The sequence below is a fragment of the Crocodylus porosus genome, unplaced genomic scaffold, assembly GCF_001723895.1.
Source record: "Crocodylus porosus isolate Cpor-Errol unplaced genomic scaffold, CroPor_comp1, whole genome shotgun sequence".
Lineage (NCBI taxonomy): Eukaryota > Metazoa > Chordata > Crocodylia > Crocodylidae > Crocodylus > Crocodylus porosus.
Window position 1 is genome coordinate 127806167 of NW_017728906.1, and position 20421 is coordinate 127826587.

The 20421-nt window shown below is 42.7% G+C and overlaps 1 protein-coding gene across 1 annotated transcript in view; it reads left to right on the plus strand.

Moving 5' to 3' along the window:
* The window catches only part of TBC1D4 (TBC1 domain family member 4), a 133744-nt gene that overhangs the window by 51306 nt on the left and 62017 nt on the right, over nt 1-20421 (plus strand). Inside the window, exons 2-6 of the mRNA XM_019529797.1 lie at nt 1492-2085; nt 3750-3839; nt 10696-10800; nt 16785-16917; nt 19214-19305. Coding sequence (XP_019385342.1) covers nt 1492-2085; nt 3750-3839; nt 10696-10800; nt 16785-16917; nt 19214-19305 — 1014 coding nt within the window. The remainder of the gene's footprint in view (nt 1-1491; nt 2086-3749; nt 3840-10695; nt 10801-16784; nt 16918-19213; nt 19306-20421) is intronic.

Sequence of the window (20421 nt, forward strand, 5' to 3'; positions counted from 1 at the left end):
AACGGCTCTTCCAGTCTGGAACTCTACCAGCCTGCAGAGCTCTTTGCAAAAGGGGGAAAGCCATGGGTTTCTCTGATTTTTTTTTTTTTTTTTTTTAACCAGCAAATCCATAGTTTTTTGGGGTTTTTTTCCATGGGAAATGGAAAACCCAGATCCCTGCTGATTTTTTGGGGAGGGTTGTGAACCCCCACCCTGCTTGCAGTCCCAGTCTTTTCCCTGCTCACTGCTCACAGTGAGGGGGTGTTGCCAGCCTGCAGGCCTGCACTGCAGCTCTGAGGCAAGGGGGAATGTGCAGTGCATGCATCTGTTAATGATACAGAGCTTTTCACTCTTCCTCCTTACTTCTGTATACTGTCTGCAGCAAACTGACAGGCAAGGAAGCTGGGGGGAGTGGGGAGCTGATGACAGTGTTTTATCACCCTTATCTCAGTGTTTATTGTCCCATTTAAGAAAGCAGAGAGACGTACCAGTTATCTGTTGATTTTGGCACAGACACCTCTCAGCACAGTAGAAGGGAAGGGGGGGAATTTGTGCTTGGCAGGAAGTGGTGAGGGGGAGGGGAGCAAACGTCCTTCCTTAGAAACGGTGCTTGAGAAGACCTATTAAGCTACCTGTTGATTAGCTCCAAAAAGCCTGCCTGCCTGCCTTGGTCGTCTCCCACAGCATGGACTGCAGTCAGCATGTGGTCTGCTAGCTAATGCTGAGGTGTCTGGTATAGATTAGACATCTGTAAGAACTACTTCACAGTCAGGGCAGCTAGGATCTGGAACCAACTTCCGGGGAAGTGGTGCTGGCTTCTATCCTGGGGGTCTTTAAGAAGAGGCTTGATGCCTACCTGGCTGGAGTCATTTGAGCCCAGTTTTTCTCTTGCCCTGGCAGGGGGTTGGACTTGAAGATCTACAAGGTCCCTTCTGACACTACTTCTATGATTCTATGAAAGCAGAGGGGCAAGGGGGAATAAACTGGTTTATGTGTAATGTCTGTCTCTAGCCAGAAAGGGTCCTATAGGATGAGCAGAGACTACTTGGTTTGTTTAGCTGAGCAAAATAAAGGCTGAAAGAGGATATGATGGATGTCTATAAATAAGTCATGGAGATAAACGCTAAGGTAGCAAAGACACTATAAGATAAAGAACAATGTTGGCACAAGAACTGATGATGATTCCATTTGAAATGGAAACTAGAAGACTTCTAACAGTTAGAGGATTGAAGTTCTGGAACAGTCTTCAAAGTGGAGTAGCATGGGAAAAAAATATAACCGGTTTTAAGATGGCTTGATCTATTTGCAAAAGGAATTGTATGGTATAGTGTGTTATGGTCTCCCCCCAAACGCACATGCATTTTTTTGTAGTCATTGACAGTCTTTAAAACAGCAACAGCCTCCTAGGAGCAACCTGGCAGCAGAGCCCTGACATGTTACACTTAGCAGGCAATGAGTCCTCTCTTTTTTTTTTTTAAACTTTGTTAATGACCATTTTTAATTGTCACTCAGGTTCCTGATGTTATCAGCAGTATAAGGCAAGCCTCCAAAGCAGCCCTGAAGGAGGATGCCAAGTCCAGTAAAGATAGCGAAGAAGCCTTTTACAACTCCCAAAAATTTGAGGTTTTGTATTGTGGAAAGGTGACAGTGGCTCACAAGAAAGCCCCCTCCACCCTAATTGATGACTGCATTGAGAAATTCAGTCTCCATGAGCGCCAGCGCCTGAAGCTGTTGAGTGAGCAGCGGAGTACAGATTCCAGTTCAGAGTTAACCTTGGGTGAAGGAGACTTGCCCACTTCTCCAACAGATAGTCCATTTGAGGAGCTAGATGGCACCAATGCCTCCCCTGGGATGTTTACAATTGGTAGCCAGACCAATCTGGCCAGCCTGGCGGGCACTCGTGGCTCCTTTCCTGAGCGAATTTTGGAAGATTCAGGCTTTGATGAACAGCAGGAGTTCCGCTCCCGGTGTAGCAGTGTCACTGCAATTATGCAAAGGCGGGTTCATGATACCAACCTGAAAATACAGCCTCGAAGGAGACATGCAAGTGCACCCAGTCATGTTCAGCCCTCAGATTCTGAGAAGAACAGAACAATGTTGTTTCAGGTATGTCCCTGCAATTAGTGGAGTTGACTTGCACCATGTACTTTATATGCATTTGGAACTTTTTTTTTGGTGGATGACTTCTACAAGCCATCTAACACTGATACTATGTTTTATATTACAGAGTATGAAACCACACTGGGAAGTTCTCTAAAATGAGTGTAGATATAAATGATTGAGCATCTAAAGGGATTTAAGTTTGTGGGTTCTAATAAATTGGAAGAAAAAATAATCATGTCTGTTTTTTGTTTGATATTTGCTTAATTATTTAAAAGAATGTTTATTTTTTGTCTTGGCTTATGACCTACTCTCATCTCTAGAGCCAGGGTTTATATACAAATTTATATAAAATAACAAAAGAATAAAAATTACATATATAATTTGTATTACTTTTATGTATGTATGTATGGATAAATATATAATCAATATAGTGTGTGTGTGTGTGTGTGTATATGCATACAGCTTTAGATATTAATCTATATCTACATACAAGTTATGTAAAAATAAAATATGAAATAATAAAATATAGTTAGTGTACATGTGTATAACACATGGATACAGATATATGATAGAGCATTCCTGGATATAAATACATGTCTAGCTTCACAAGATTAATATCTTGATTTATTTTTTTATCCCTTTTTTTCAATGGGAGTGGGACACTCTTGTTGAAGTACTTCTAAAACTGTGAAGAATAATAAAACACAGTTTAAACCAATTTTTTACAGTAATTTCACTGAATTAAGTCACTTCCCTTTTCCAGAATAGGAGTAGTTTTGTCTTGCAAAATTTTTTTCTTAAATTATTGTAGCGCAGAGGACTTCATCTTCAAATCCTGCAACTCTTCCTTTTTTCCTAGAAGTGCATTAGATTTGGCAGTACGTGGGCTGAATGATCAAGGGAAAATCATTAAAAGCTGCTGCCCCATACAAGGAAAGATCTTTTGCTGTCTAAACTAATAGGCAGCTAACTGCTTTGGGATTTTTCTTCCCACCTAGTTCAGAGACGAGGTGATATTTTCACCCTCTTGGGGGGATTGCCAACTTATGTGAGTAAGCTGATGGCCCATTAGAAATCCACAGACAATCACTTGTGATAAAAAGGGCTTAGCTGAAAAACTCCACTGAATATTATTATGTGCACTTGAAGCAGCCCTTTGGGAAATCAGACAGGAGACTCACTGTAGTGAATCTGCTTCTCATTCGTGTAACTAAAAATAAAGGCTAAATGAAGCACTTGGGGAAAGAAAAAAAACCCCTCCCGCCCCACAAATCTCTTGCTTCCTCCAAACAAACAACCATCCCTGAAGAGACAAACTAATGTCTTCTAAAATGTTATCTGGCTGTTTTTTTTGCTTTTGTACCTTTTTGGGAAGGGGGAAGCTTAAAGCTAAATGATTAAAGGTCAGTCTAATGGAGCATTAAAGTTTTTCATTAACCATGAAGAGAATATTTTTATTAAAAATCAGAACTGCCTATTGTGCTTTTCTTGTTCTGAAGACTACAGTATGCCACACATCTTCCTGTTGAGTAGTATGTTACTCAGCGAGCAAACAAAGCTGCTTTGTGGACAGTGGTGGTAGTAAGTAGGCCTAACCTCCATATGAGTGTACAATTCACTTGCATTTTCTGAGACCAGTGACTCTCTTTTTTCCACTTGTTTTCAAGGTTGGACGATTTGAAATTAACCTAATCAGCCCAGATACCAAATCTGTTGTGCTTGAAAAGAATTTTAAAGATATCTCCTCATGTTCTCAGGTATGTATTTATGACTTAGCTGTTAGTGCTTGGAACCAGCTTGTTTGATTTAGAGATGGCATGGTGCCATTGTAATCTATAGGCAGAAAAATGGAGCCAAAGGTTTTGATAAAGAGAGAAGGTAAACCACACCACGCAGATATCCTTAAAGGTAGTGATTATACCTTCTCAGGTGCTTTTTAAGTAGTTACCCCTTTATTTTTTTTCTTGGTGTCTATAAAGCTAGATTTTTTTTTTTTTTTTTTTTTTTTTTACTCTTTACAGCTAATATAGCCAGTTTTAAAAATAAGAAGATAATTAATCTGTTCTCTTTGTACCATAGATTTCCCCCACTAGAAGGCTTACTTGCAACCTCCAGCCTTGTCCAGTCTCTTTTGAGTACACTCAGCATACTCTGCCTAGGTATTAGTTGAGTGGTTCATAGCTCCTTTCAACTCTGAAACCCCAGCTGTTGGGTCCCTGACTCTGGGGTTATCTGTGACCTTGGCTGAAGGAGCTAACACCCAGTTTGGCTCTGAGGGACTTGAATTCTCTTTTAAAGGGAAAGGTGGGATGTACACTGAAGTCACACAAAGGAAAACACATGGCTCCTCTTCAAAGGCATTTATTGGGGCAAAGCCCACACAGCAAGAGGTTCTTGCCCATTCCCAAGAATTAAGTAGTCCCTGGTCTAGCAGGTTGAAGCACCCCAAAATTGATTCATCTCTTCCCTTTGTACTTTCTGTAGCTCTCAAGCTGATGCCCTCCATTTAAGTCTGCTCCATCCACTGTATGAAGATTTATTTTCTTCTGTTTCTCTTGACATCTCCTCAATGTCCCCTCCAAAGCATTTTTATGTATTTCCACTTTGTTGGTATCAATAAGGCTATTTAGTTCTTGGTTGATTTGGAATCAAGAGGTGGTGTATTAGTGACAGCTTTCAGGAGCAAAGAGTAGTGCAGCCGCTGGCCTGTCTGGGGCATGGGTAGAGATCCCCCAATGTGGGATTCACTTTACTGTAAAGACAAGGGCAGCACCATGACTTCTTCTGGAAACTGTATGAGCAGCAGCAATGGATTTGACACAATGGGCATCTCTAACTACCCACATACGCTGGATGAATGAAATATTATAACCTGAAATGTAGGAGAAAAGGAAGCTCTTTTGCAGCTCTCCTTCCACCTTTAGTAGGTTTAGGCAGCTGCTAGTCGTCTTTTGCCTAAGTATATTGAAACCTGATCCCTTAACCAACCTTTCTCTTCATCCCTTTCTTGCCACACTTTCTCCTCATACAGCCATGTTCATGTATATCATTGCACAAGCGTACACCTAATGTTTTCAAGCTTATTTAAAAGTTGCTAGGAGCACTTACTGGTGGTCTTTATGCCACTATCTCATTTTACAAAAACATTTCTTATTTTAACACTGGGACTAGGGACAGACATTATACATAAACCAGTTTAAGTGATCAGAAACTAGTTTCAACTTGTAACGGAGCGGATGTTCAGTGCACATAAACCAGTTTGAAAATGGCTGGCTGAAACTGGCTTGAGATAAACCAGATCCCCTGCTTGCTTGCCTGTCAGTTTGCTGCAGGGAGGGAGAGTGAAAAGCTTCATATCAACAGATGCATGCACTGCACACACTGCCCCCCTTGCCTCAGAGCTGCAGGCTGGCAACACCCCTGCCCTTTTGAGCAGCAAGCTGGGAGTAGAGGGGTGGTTCACCGCCCCCCCCCCCCCAACATCAAAGCCCTGCTGGGGCCTGACCTCTCCCCGCTCCCCTTCAATTTAGCTTTGTGAAAGGGAAGGGAGGGCTGCTGTAACATCTCCTGGCTTCCAGCCTGAGCCATTGCCGGCATGTGCCTGCGTTTCCTTGGTTCAGAGGTTGGAATGGTCTGTATGGTTGGTAACTGGTTCAGCCTAGCCAGGTTAGACTAACCTACAAAGGTTGAATCGATTCAGAGTCGGGCTTTTGAATGTCTGCCCCCAACCTGGGTGGCACAAACAGTTTTTAAAAGCTTCCTGTTGCATAATACAGTTACCTACCTTGAAAATTAACTAACAATTGAGGCTTACTGTCCCTGATAGGAGTCTAAAGGAGATGGCATGTAGATTGAAGCTGACATACACCAGACACAGCAAGGATGAATTAATAGCTTTGAAGTGTACGTAGATCAGTCGGGCAGAATGGAAAAGTGATGAAGCCTGTGACTGTCTTGGTTCCAATACATCCTGTATCCAGGGAAGAAACAGACCAACAACAATTTTAATAAACCTGCTTAGTCGAGTAATAGAAGTTGCCTTCTGCAGTGACTTCTTTTTCTGAAAATCTTGATGGCCACGCTGGTGCTGGCATTGCAACAAAGAAACTGAACACTGTTTAGAGGTATTCCAGTCCTCCATGTACCAGCTTTCTTGCAAGCTATGCATTTAGAAGCAATAATCTCTTCAGATAACATTGCATATTGCTGTTAAACACTCGAACACAACTCTAGTAGGTGCAGGTAAAAATAAAAGCCAAACTGAGAATAACTTTGAAGACGTCCTGAGAGGGTTGTGTAATGTTTCCAGAATTGCTGCATATTAGGAAAAATGATAATAGAAATGAAAAATTTAGTTCTAGCTAAGTATTTGTAACACACAGCTCATCATTATTTGTTCACTACTAAGCACTGTATAAGAGCCACAACTTTCCTATAAACAGTTTTTTTTTTTTTTTTTTTTGGTCAATTTATTACCAAATCTGAGATGTAATGCTGCTGGGAATATTCTCTTCTAAGATTAAAAATTCCCAAAAGGAAAAGAAGCTATCTCAGCTTGTGCTTGGGATTTGTTTTTTTGTGGTGCTTTTTCTCTGTCTCAAATATGCTAGTGTTGCATTTCAGACTGGAAATTGCACATGTCAAACTTGTATAACTGGGTAAACAAGAAACAGAAATGTGTGTGCAGCTGAACTTAAGTGCCAGAGACAGCTGTGTAGGCTTCCTTGTAATAGCCTCAATGACCTTGAGGTAGGCAGAACAATAAATAATCACCACGTGCCCTGCTGGTAGGAGAAGTTGAGCTACCCTAGTAGAGAACAGTGGTGGAAGTACAGTTAACCGAGAAACTTGCTGTGCTATTTTCAGCTGCAACAATTCAAGTGTCATTTCCACCTCCCCCATACACGTTCCCCTTTGCAAACAAATGAGAAAAGTCTGAAGACTAATAGACTTTCGGCACCGAGACAACTTCTGCCGAGTCTGTGAACTGGCCTGCTAGGAACTGATTTTAAATGATGGTGGTTAATCTTTCATATTGAAGGGTAGCACTTGGTCCCTCATGTACGTATAATCTCGCACCTTTTCCACTTGATTTTTGTGGGTCTGGAGTTGCCACAGGAGAACTAGTTTGTGAATTGCTTTCTGGTCCTGGAGTAGGCTTAGGCTGAAAAGATAAGATCAGATTTGAATTTAACCAGGTCCCTGAATTCTGAGCAGTCGCTTCCATGGTTTGTGCCAGAGGTCAGGTTCTATAACTCTAGTATCAAAATGGTATATTAAAACTTTGGTATGGGAATATGTGTAATTCATTAAGCAGTACTGGAGGCACAATTGCAATGCATCTCTTCATTAGTATAGCTGAAGCAACTTATAGGGAGCTTATTTGACAGTAAGGAAACTGTTCAATATGAACAACAGTCAGCGAATTCTGCAAGCCCTAATGCTAAGTCCTTTCTTTCCTCCTCAGCCATGGCTGGAGATGCAGCCCTTCTTTTATATAGGGTATGGACACGAGTAATAATTAAAACACTTCAAATGGTGTTTGAAATATATGTGTGTAGGCAGCTGGTGGTTGAGCCCCTTGAAATATTCTAAAAGTGGTGAAAAACTCCAAAACAATACCTCCCTGAAAATGAAGTACTGTTTTGAACTGTTTCTCTTGTTTGTTATGCCTTGGCAGGGCATCAGCCTGCCTGCTGTTCAACTACCAGGTCCTGCTCTGGGTTCCAGGGCACTGCTGGAGATCCACCCTCTCCCTACCCCTCTTGACACATACCAGACTCTGGCTGACTCCTGAGGTCCCCACTGCTGCTTCCGAAAATTTGGCTCTTCAGCTCTAGTCCCTCCTTGGCTAAGAGAGGGAAAGAGAGGCTAGAGAATATGGGAGCTAGAGTACCAGAGTCCTGACAGTGGGTCTGCAGACTCCCTCCCATCCCTCTCCATTTCTCTCTCTCTTCCACGATGTTTCAGTACAAACTAGCCAGCATGCTTAGGTCAATGTAAGCAGATCGGTAGGCTTTGACAAATGGCTTGTGCCATTTTCACGATTTGAAATGGTTATCTCTATTTTCATATTGGCCTTGTAAATGGCTTGTACTGTGTGGTTTTCTTCTTTCAGTACAGCTAATCATAACCAGGGATCTTTGTTTTCTGTTCACCATGGTGGGGGTGGAGGGAAGTGGTGAAACCTGGATTTTTTCCTTTCAAGGAAGAAAACTTGGGAAACTATACAGCAGGTTTTCTGTTGCAGGCAGGCAGAGTTCAAGCCTGCAAGGAGCTAGGGGGGAGCGGGAGGAGTGCCATCAGGCAGGGGGTGCCATGTGCATGTGCACACGTGCACATGGCCACCAGGCAGCCTTGAGAGCTGGTCTTTCCAGGTACGTCAGGGGAAGGAAGAAGGGAATAGAGGCCCCCGTAGGGAGGGAGGAAGCCGGGCAAGGCTAGGGCTGGGGCTGGTGCCTAGCTGGGATGGAGCTTGGGGCCCAGGGCTGGAATGCATGGTTGCAGGGCCTGAGTAGGGAGCAGGATGGAGTCACGGGCAATGGCGGGGAAGGCTGGCTCTCCACCTCTGCATGCGCTCCTGGGGGGGAGCATGGGAGGCACATGCGCCCTAGATCTGTGCGTGGGGGAGGTGCAGCTGCACTCTGGGTTCAGGCTCCCGGCCCTGCTGCCCTCCCCTTGGGGGCCTCCAAGGCCCAGCAGGTAAAACCCAGTGTGGCAGAGTAGAGTGGGGCCAGGCAGGGAAGCTCAGTGCCCTGGCATCAACAGGAGTGGCAATGCAGAGTTGTGCCCCTTGCTGCTGCTGAGCAGGCAGGAGGCATCTCACCATGATGCTCCTAGCAGCAGCACCGAGTTTCCCCCACTCTGCTCTGCCACGCTGGGTCTTGTCTGCTGACCCATGGAGCCCCACCCCCATGGGGGGGCAGCAGGGCAGGGAGCCCAAGCCCACAGAGGGCAGCCAGCACCTGCTCTGGAGCTTGTGTGAGAGGAGGAGCTGGACTTGCTACTCTGCCACAGCAGCTGCTGCTTCTGGTGGCAGCTGAGGCTCGACTGCTGCTGTGAGGGGCAGGGGGCTACAGACCCGGGTCCCTGACCCCATAGCCCTGGCAGCTGGGGACCCCCTCCAGCGGGGCTGGGAGGCTGTGGGTGGCAAGTGAGGGGCAGGGCCCAGGGGGCTGTGGGTGGCAAGTGAGGGGCAGTGGCATGGGTAGGGCATCAGCATATCGGGGCTGCTCACTGCCACAAAGCAGTGGCAGTCGGGGGAAAGAGGAGGTAGCCGTAGCTGGATCTGCATCCTGGTAAGATAAGGGGGCAGGGGGAGCACTTTCTTTTTTGTGGGGGAAGGAACCCAAAAATCAAATGCCAAAATGTATAGGTATTTAGAATTTATTTCATTATAGTGACTGAAGCACTGGTAGATTTCCGAATTACTTTAAAATTGTAAATATATCAATAAAACATTGCATTCAACTGATACCTGTATATACAGTGGTATTTCATTGTAGTCATGGAAAAACGCAGATTTTTTTTGTTTTAATCAGAATTTGCGTGGGGTTTTTTTGTCTTGTTTTCTCCAATTAAAAAAAAAAAAAAGGATCCCAGATCATAACACAGGTATTTACAGAGCTGCATCCAAACTTCATAGCTGTAAATCCTACTGTAACTGAATACTTTCTTTGTTCAGGCACTTCCCTACAGTTATGTTTAGACTATACAAATATTGACAAAAGACTCGCGGAATATTGGGCTCTGTTCTTGTTCTGTACAGTCATAAAGCTGAAAAAAATTCTTTTCATTCTGCTTTTCAAAAACAAAGCTAAACTTTTTTAGCCTCAAGTCACCTTCCATAAGTAGGTGGTGTTTTGGGGGTTTTTTGTTTGGAATTGAGGAACCTTGGCTTAGAGCCACTGAGCTAGAATCTAGCTGGTGCCAGGTGAGGGTGGTGGAAGACAGACCTCACCTAACTGCACCTTTTATTTTTTTTTCCATACTCTCTTCCCTCCCTGCACCTGGCTTGTACCTGAGGGCAGCATGACTCCCTACTGTCATGCCTGCTGGAAACCAGAGCCATGTGCAACAGCAGCTCCTCCCAGGGATCATGGTGGAGGTGCAGGGGGCGGGAGAGCCAGGCTGAAGTGTGGCTCTGTAGCCCCACATCTGCTGGGGAGTATGGAGAAGCTATGGGTGCTGCTTGTCTGTGGGGTGTTGAAGCAACTGGTGAGAGGAGGAGCAAGTACTCGCCTTCCCACCAAAAGGATGGGCACTCTGGTACCCCTGGAAGAATCTCATGATGCCCTAGTTGATTTGCTGCTATAGTTTGTCAGAAGGAAAGGAAATGCAGGCCTGATTCACTGCTAAGTTGGTTGATCTTTTGGTGATGTAAAGACTCCTATGACCTGTAGACCAGGAGAAAGAAGGTATGCTTATTTGTTTTTGTGTTTGTTTTTTTTTTTGGTAACTACCTTTTGCTCATTAGAAGAATAAGAGGAAAGGATGGTAACTTGGATATCACTATTAGCAAGTACTGAAATTCAGTCAGTGACCATGGTCTCTTTTTAAGTTTGTTTGTTTTTAAACAAATATTCATTAATTTTCTGTCTCCAAACTTTTCAGGGTATAAAACATGTTGATCATTTTGGCTTTATTTGTCGTGAATCTATTGAACCTGGGCTAAGCCAGTATGTCTGCTATGTGTTCCAGTGTGCGAGTGAGTCTTTGGTAAGTAACTTTTAAGTAGCATTTTTTTAATAATTTTTTTCATACTTCTCAAGTACTTTTCATCAGAAGATCCAAGTTTGTCATAAACCCTGAAACTACAGACTAGTGAGGTATAAGAAATGTCCTCACTTTCTTCATGTATAAACTGGTTGTGTTCAGCGTTGATCTTCCAGTTCATTATTCAAGTGTGCTTTTACTTGACTGTAGAAGAGTATTCACACTCGGGGGTATCTAGGTGTTAGAATTTGCAAATGTCTGATTTTTGGGGCAATAGGTGCATCTAAATCCACATGTAGTCTGATTTATTTGGCTGATATTTTTTTTTTTTTTTAGAAGCCTACCTGAATATTTGAATAGGAGTAACCTGCTCATTGTCTGAGGTTCTGATTTCAGTACTTCTTTACATCTGCTGAACAGAGGAATACATTGGGAGTGGAGCTGGAAAAAAAACTTAGATGTACTGACTTTTAGTCTGTGGTAGTGTTTACAGGTCACTTCTTAAACCACTCTAAAGGCATTTAAAATGGGATGGTCCATTCATTAAAAGGTGCTAAATTGTACTAAGTACCTGCTAAGATGCTTAATTTTGTCATTTCATGCTAGCATTATTTTTTTGAGCTGTTCTACCTAGCACAAGCTAGAGTATTGGTTGGTCTGCTCCACAGAGATGAAGCAACCAATTTGCAATCTTCTACCACCCTAGGATGTATGGCTACCCCTGACAAACTGTTTCTACCAGCCTAAGCTGTATTGCTCAGGGTGTGGTACTAGCCCCAAGGCAACATTCCCACCTGCCCCCAGAAGGTATGATCCCAGCTCACCTGGCACTACCCTGCCAGCTCCAAGGACTCCAGGAGACCTGGTCTGCAGCTGTGGGCCAGGCATATGGTCCTCTCTGAGAGATAAGACTTTGCCCCACGTCCAGGTAACTCTTCCCTTAGCCAGGAGAATTGGTGGGGCTGTAAGGGTGTCCTGGAGGGGGAAAGGACTGCATAGTGCAAGCATGGAGACCAGGGAAGGATGCTTCCTCAAGGTCCGTGCTGTCCCCATGGTGAACCCCTGATGGCCCCGTGCTTGCGTACCACCAAGTGGCAAGAGCATGTAGCCCAGGGAGAGGTCCTCCCACGGGACTCCATGCTCTTGCCATACTTACCTTCCAGGATCCTGTCCCTGCCCCTACTCACAAGGCCTTCTAGTGGCAAGTCAGTTGTGCAGGTCAAAGATGGCATTTAATACTTAACTTGTGCCTGTTCTTAAACTGTTCTAACTTTAATGTTGTGCAGAACTCCATGGACTTACAGGTTACCTCTGTACCGTTCTAACAACATCCTGTGACTACCTTTTTTTTAGTTCTAAATTGTCTGTCTGTCTGTCTGTCTGTCTGTCTGTTATTGTAAAAAATATATGCACAAATCACTGCTGTGCCCAGCAGCTTAGTGAGTTCATGGATCACTCGGGATTGGGGGAAAGGGAGGCAGTTAAAGTATGCTGACTGTGGGGTGGGGGGGGATGGGAAGGGGACTAGGTAGCAGCATGAGCGAAGGGAAATCTTACCTGTTCAGACAGATGCTGCTGCTATTCAGTTTCAACTCTCCTATGGCTGGACTTTACCTGTCAGAGTGGATCCTGGTGTCTCGTTTTACTGCCTTCTCCCCTCCCCCCCCATACATGCATATTAGGAATAGGTCTGTTTCCTTTGGCAAAGGTTCCTTAGGGAGTGGGGTGGAGCAGCATTATACTTCTTCCCCTCCCCCCCCCCCAACTTTATACAGCTGGGTGTGGTGCTGCGTTGTCCTGGCAGGGGGATCCTGGTGCCCCACTGTAGTTACATTGCTGGTTCTGCCTAATGGAGAGTGGACATAAAGGTTATCAGTTAGTGGTTGTAGTTGTAATTGAGAGCGGTAAGTAACCATGTTGGTCTGAAGCCTGGCAGAGGGCAGGGTAGAGTTGCACCTTTTAAAGACTAAGGCAGAGACGCATAAGCTTATTTCATCATATTGACAGCATTTTTTTATTGTTAGATGCAACACACTATAGGGAATATATTATTTTATTGTCCTTCATGACTTTAAAGCATTAATGCATTCTGTTTGTTTGTTTGGGTTCTTTTTAAGGCTCAGTGCCATAAATTTTATAGACCATATGTTGTACCCCTATGGCAGTACTAGGTTAACTGCTAACTGAAGCTGGTAAAAATATATTTCTAAGGGGTGCTTAACTTTTAAAAAATCAACTAGCTTTACAGTAAGCTGAAAAAAAACACAAGACCATTAACATTCAAAATTTTAAGTTTTGAGATGTACAAAGTCCAATAATATTGACTGCTTTACCTACTTGAAACACTTCTGTACTGCTTGGCATTCTGATGTGGTGTGACTATTTTATTTTTTGCTGGGTGTTGTGAGACTAGAAACTCCTTTCCAGTTCTATAGGTCTAGAGTCTCAACTTTTTTGGTAAATCAGTATAGCTCTGCTGGAGCCCCTGAGCTACCATGCTTTAGTTTCTAACAGCTGAGGATCTAGCCTATTATCAAAACCTGAGTAAACTATTAGAACCCATTGCATGGCCAGTTTAGTATTTTATATTGGAGGAAAATAAGCCTATCTGATCTGTGGGTTAATCTGATCATGGATAACAAACTTCCCAAGTGACCTGTAAGAAAGACCTGGTCTAAAAATAACCCTGTTGGTAATCCTCTTGTGTACTCCAGGAGTGGTAGTAATAGGATACATCTATGTTCAAGCACTCCAGGGGAACTGGGTTATTGACAGTTCAGCAACATGGAGCTCTGTGTAAGCTGCAAATCCTACCTGAGAAATGGGGTGAGCTAGCTGTCCTTGGGCTCTACTGATACCTGAACAAGCATGCCTACACTACCATGCAATATCTTTTGGGTTCTAGTAATTATTTAAATGAGGAAACTCCTCTAATGGTAAGAGTTGGCTCTAGTTGTAACACAGGCATGAGCTTCAACTTTCTTCCCAGTAATGGGACAAGAGTAAGGTGAACTGAGAGAAGTAACAAACCTACCCCAAAAGTATTAATAGCCCTCGGTAATCAATAGCATTTAGTACTATTTTATTCTAATCTAAGAGTCTGAATTTAAGATGACACCCCCGCCCCCCCCCCAATTACATTCTAGTAAATGTGTTATAAATTTCTGCGTATAGACTCTGATTGGGGAGGGGTTGTCTTGCAATTCATCTGTCCCCACTATCTGCTCCACTGCAGTGGTGGGAGACGGGTGGTATGGGGAGATTTAAGCAGCTTGCCCCCTGCTTGTGCCTGCCCCCCCTTTTATTCTTACTCTTGCTTCATGCTGACAGGCTGTCCCTGTTCTAACCTGGGGCACTGAGCACAGCCCCTGCCCGGCCTCTGTAGCGGCCATGCAAGCTGTGTGTTGCTGCTATCTGGATGTGTTGGAGCCATGCTCAGTGTCCCAGGCTGCAGCATGGATGGAGCCTGTTGGTGTAGAGCTAGGGTAAGAAGAGGTAGGTAGGGGAGCTGAGGCTCCTTGGGAGGAAGGGGCTACAAGGAGAGATGGTGGAGTGTAGAGGTGACGGGGACAGGCAGCAGCTGTGGCTATGGCCCTGATCCCTAATAGGGTCTGGAGCCCCTCATCCTCTATTCTAAAATGAAGGGGTTTGCCCCTTCCCCTCCCATGTTAAATGGGGGAACCTAATCTTAGAACTGAGTAAATACTGTAAATAGTATAATTAATCCAATTGACAGGTCAGCATGTTTTTGTTTAATTCCAACTTCCATGCACAGGCAAAGCTTTGCCTGACCCATTATGACAAATTATCAACATATTTTTCTAATAATAATAACCCATAATAATAACCCACATTGTATTTTGGATGTTAACAAATTTCGTTCTGGGGGAGACACCAGCATTTTGATACAGTCTGGCCCTCTCAACTACTTTAATAGAAAAGGGAAGGCAATGATTGGAACACAAATTACAGCGTCTGTTTTTTTTCCCCCTCCAATTCCCTCCAGACTAAAGCAAAGACTTTTTTTCTTTTGAACATTTCAAGAGTACTTTTATAATGCATATGAATGATGGAGAGTCTAAAAAGTTTGCAAACTAACCATGAATGTGGATGTGACTATCCATCCAAGCAAAGGGAAAACAGTTACCTCTGACCTCTCTCATACAAAACAGCTTGACTCTTCCAAATGCTGCAGTGTGGGAAAGCTGCATTGCTGTACTATCTGAGTCTATCACAAATGCAGTCTTGTCAGGAAAACAATACACGTGAATCCTTTGTTGTTGCTTTACAAAGAAACTAGTACCCTGTCTTCAAATCTTTTGATCCGGGAGTCTGAGAAAAAGTTCCCCAATGTTTCTGATGTATAGGCAGGATCTAACTGCAACCCTTTTTTTGTTTTTTGGCTGCTTTTTTTTAAAGATGGGTAAAGAACCTAATTCTTCAATGAGTGACAGAGGTTGAGGGAGACTTGCTCAATTGATTTGCCTAGAGACTTTTGCATTCCAGAATGCTGCTAGCATGTATCCGAGCTAAAAAGTTAATTAAGCAGGAACAAATAATACTCTTTGAGGCTACTGAAAAGTGAAAAGCTGAAATCGCTGTACAAGAACTGATTCAGTTTTTGAGCTTGAGTGCCTTTTAATTGCATATTTTTGTCCTGACTTTCAGCAGTGCAAAACCATCTTGGATGTGCAACACTTCACATTTTAGGTGCCTAATTCAACAGCTACATGCTGATTTGAGGTGTCAGACCAGTGTTTTAGGTGCTATATTTGAAACTAGACTCGACCAATGGTTTGAGAGGGGTTGTTTTTTCCACGCTAGAAAATACAAAGTGCTTTACAATCCTAGGTTTTACTTGAGCACAAAAGGAAACTGGTCTAGAGAACTGCATAGCTTTTTTTGGGGGGGGGGGGAAGTGCCCCAAGCCAGGTTTTTAATGCTATGTTTGTCATTAGTACAAGTGCCTAGTGACTTTCCACCCCCACAAAAGGATCAAAATAGAAGTAGGCTGCTAGATTCTTCTCAGTACCCAAATAACCACCTATCTCTCTTATTGGATCTTTTGAAAATAACATTAGGTATTTTGGTATACCTTTTTAAGTACCTAAATACCTTGTTTAAAATCTGGCCTTAAGGTCATATGTATATTTCTTCTTCCTGAATCCCAGTCTACCATGGGCAACATATGACTCTTCTCCACTCTCGCCACCTGGGATGCACTCCCAAGACAGAGCATGGCCCCAGTGGTGGCACATGGAACCACTCATGGTTATTCCTGAGCTGTTTTTTTTACATAGTCTAATTATAAGAATCAGGAGTGACCCACTGGAAGATGGTTGATGCAGGGTTGGGAAAGGGAAGATGCGGGTTAAGGATGCTTGCAGATGCTAAGGCTCCCACCCCCCTGCCAAAAGTGTTTTATCAGATTAAGCAGCATGTTATTTTGACCTGGCCCTGCAGTTTCTGGATTGATTAAGCACTTCAGCAAGGCTTTTTGGTGCTTTTATCTAAAGCTGAGTCAATTGGCTATTAGATAAGTGCCAAAAAAGCCTAATTAAAGTGTCCAATATATACAGATGTTAAGGGAGCCATATCCAACTAATCCGCAGCCTCTTCTGGGCATGTGCTTGGTTCAGCACAGATGCATGGAGTTTAAAGGAGTGCCAGTTTTTTTGTTTGTTTTTAACATCAGCAAGCAGCCATTGCAAATCAGGTTCTTTTTGAAGATGTTGTTTAGGTTTCTGTGACTTACCTGAAGTCATCTGAAAATCTATAGCAAATTGAAAATAGAACCTCGTTTTCTTGACTATTACACTACTGTAATTTATTGATCGAGTTATGCACTATAAAGAGTAAATAACCATTCCAGATATCAAGCACTTGCCTGATATGCTTGCAAGCCTGTGCTGATGTATGTTTTTACAGTTTAGTATAAAAATGCAAAGATTCAGACTTTTCATAGTCTCTTTCCCTTTTCTTTCCAGGTCGATGAGATAATGCTTACCCTGAAACAAGCCTTTAGCACTGCTGCAGCTCTACAGAATGCCAAGACTCAGATTAAACTCTGTGAGGCCTGTCCTATGCACTCCTTACATAAACTCTGTGAAAGAATAGAAGGTAGCAACTTTCTTAAATCAGATATGTTTTTGTTTTTCTTTTGAAGCTTCACAGCACATTAACTGTTACTTTCATTGGACCCTACTGTGTGCTCTGAACTTGTGTTGGCTGTCTTACTCATTTGAGTCTTAATAGCATTTGAACTCCCACGGCTGTAGACAAGTTAAATAGTCTACCACTTATTTAATAGTATATTTATATAATGAAATGATGGTTCTTGTAACTTATTTTCTAAACTGGTCTATTTAAGTTCTTGTTGCTAAATATTATACTTCTTTCAAGTGTTTTTTCTTCTGTTCCATTTTTTTTAATAAGGGGAGAATTTTCTTGTGTATTGCTTTGAACAGTTTTGAAGCCCATATTCTGGTTGGTCAAGGAAGGGACAATGATGAAACCTGTGGCTTTGAGATTTTTCTGTTCTGCTGGGTTTTTTTCTCTTGTTGGAGTCCAAAAGAAAAACCACCAGTCTTTCACATATTTCACTGCCTAAATGTCAAACATTTAGAACTGCTGTCTGGCGTCAGTTTGGTACACATTATTTCCACTAAAGTTAAAAGGAAGCTAAGTATGACAAAATATAATTCTTAATAACACTTTACAACAACATTAAAAATAAACCTTTGTTACCCAAGTCTGATGTACTCTATTCTCTGAAAGCAGTGGTGCATGGATTCAAACTAGTATATTACAGCAAACGGGCCTTCCCTTGTCTGGAGATGCAGTAATAAACTACAGAGTAGCTGTTATTTGTCAGATAGTATCATTTACTTAGGTGAATGAAAAGCATGAGAAATCTTGGCCAGGAAACAATTTTGTAAAGACGTAGTGAATGGATACACGTCTCCCATCTGAGCAGTAGAAGTGTTCAGCAGTGGCAAAGTTTTCTTAGAAATTCTTCATCTTCCTTTATGTGAAGCTAAACTCATAGGAAACCGCTTTATTCCACTGATGCATATAAAACAACTTTTAAAATGTTGCATTATAACTCATCCTTTTCAAAAGCAACTAATAAATTGTTTGGGGTCTTTAGGTTTCCAGGATATAGGATGCCTCATCTTAGCAAGGGCTGGTTTGTTTTTGTTCATTTGGTTGGGTGGTTGTTTTTGTTCGTTTGTTTTGGGAGGGAGGGGGATAAAGGCAGAACCACCAATCATCTGAAAACCGGCGTGTTTGTCAACTTGAGTACTCAAAAAGTGGTTTCTGAAAACTTTAGCCTGAGACTGCAAAACATATAGCAAGTGTTTTTGAGTTTCTGCCCCCTTTGTGAGGCTGGGCTGTAGACAAAGCAGAAGCTTTTCAATTTTTAATATAGGCCTTGCTGGCACGGATTCCTGTTAAGGCTGCCTAACACTTTTTTTAATAACCAACATCTTCACTTGCTTGTTGCTTTCCTGTTCCTTAACCACTCAAATTGAGCATTTCCGTGCTAAGTGCTCATCTGCAGCTGTAACTATTTTTTTTTTCCTCCAAAAAGAGAGAACCTTTCCAAAATGGGGGTTGGGAAAAATGTGATGCTTGGCCAAAATTTATTTCTTAACATTAAAACTTCTTAACATACAGGCACACCAGGAGACATTTACTTTCTGGAGCTGGATTTTTAAATGTACTGGGGCTTCCCTGGAGTATATCACCCTGTGAAAAGCTACAAACATTTGGCTGAGTTGGAAGTCTTTATGGATTTCTGTTTGCATAGAAGACAATATAGGCCCTAAGCTTTTGAGGTTGAGCAAGATTCTTCCTGCAGCTGGAGTCGCTATGGCACAGGAACAGTAAATAGGGAGACTGTCTTTTTGTCTTTGCCTTGTGTGACAGCAGAGGGGTCATTTAAAGAGGGCAGACAGAAAAAATCAACCTGACTTGTTTACAGAGTAGAGTAGGTTGGGAGCAAGATATGGGGGGGGTGGAGGGAGAGGTTTTCTTTTATATAGGGGTCTACAAACTGAAGGACTCTCCCTCACTGGATTTCTTGCCCCTTATTTTAATAAGGGATTAACTTTTTATATTCAGTGTGATTTTTTTTTTTTTTTGTAAGAAAGGGGGTCCTATGCTTTAACTATATTTTGACACTATTGTGCACAGTTACCCCGTGTGAGCAGATTTAACTGGGCAGGGCCAATTGAAAAAACTAGTTATGTTTGATTTTTTACTATCATTTTATATTCCAATTTGTGTTTGAAAAGTGTATCATCTCAAATGCTATAACTGGATGGACAATGAAAGAATAACAGTGTATTCTCACTTAGTAGTGCTAAGAAGATCTACTAAATGTTTGTTTGTCTCCCTTCCCCACCCCTAGGTCTTTACCCACCGAGAGCCAAACTTGTCATTCAGAGACACCTGTCATCACTTACTGATAATGAACAAGCAGACATTTTTGAACGTGTTCAGGTAAGGTAGAAGTTGCTGCCTTCTCTGTCAATGGACTAATATTTTTAAGTTGGTAAATATGCATATTCTCCTTCTAAGGTATAACTTGAAAACCTACGTGCATTTTCATGAACTGTTGAGTTCATGTGTCAAACCTCTGCTGTAATATAGGGCATGTTTTACATGTGCTCCAGGGATTGGGGGTGGGTGGGGTACTCTGAGAGCCACTGTACTAGAAGCGCCCACAGTATCTTGTGTATTCAGTATCCCACTCTTAAAACTGGTGGCAGTGGTACTTCAACAAACTTTAGTTAAAGTGCTTCCACTGCCATCTTGAAGTGCAGGAAAGCTGAATACATAAGACGCAGAAGCTGTGGGAGTGCGCTAATTAGCACTCCCCAGCAGACTATTTAATACAGCATGTCGGAGCAGACTCTAATTACAGTTGAAGATACTTGATATGGGAATAGTTAAATTCTCAGCTCTGTCCTAGAATTGTCTATAATAAATAAAATTACAGGAAAAGCCCTGTTATACAGGGAATGGGGAGTGTTGGGCATCTAAAAATTCTGGTTACCTGAGGCCGGTGGTTTTTGACCAGACATGGGGGGTGGGGAGGAGGTAGCAGCAGCTGGATGCAGAGTGGTGGCATCACGGGGTGGACATTTTCAGCTAGATGTGCAATGGTGGCAGCACATAGTGGTGGGTGGCGGTGGTGGCAGCCACATGCAAGCTTCCCCCTGCATCCAGCTGGCCAGATGGAAATTCCAGTTAATAGAGTATTCTGACTACTAGAAGGCTGGGTAACAGGTCTCTTACTGTATTTCCTTTTACTGTGCTTCAGTTATTCATCCATAAAATAGGAGGGAAATATTGTGAAACTATGTTAGGGAAGCATTTGTTTTGTATGTCAGGGAGGGCACTTAATGGAGTGTAGATTCAAATGAATTGTTTCCAGTGTAGACCACACTAAAAGCATAGCTACAGCCACTTCTTCCCTGCCATCTCAAAAACTGCTGAAGCCTTCCCTTCAGCTCTGTGGGCACTGGTTGCTGAATGCCTGGCAGATATTACATTTTATGACATGGTTAACACAGGGGTGCATGGATAGATTTTGGGGGCTGATACAATAACCAG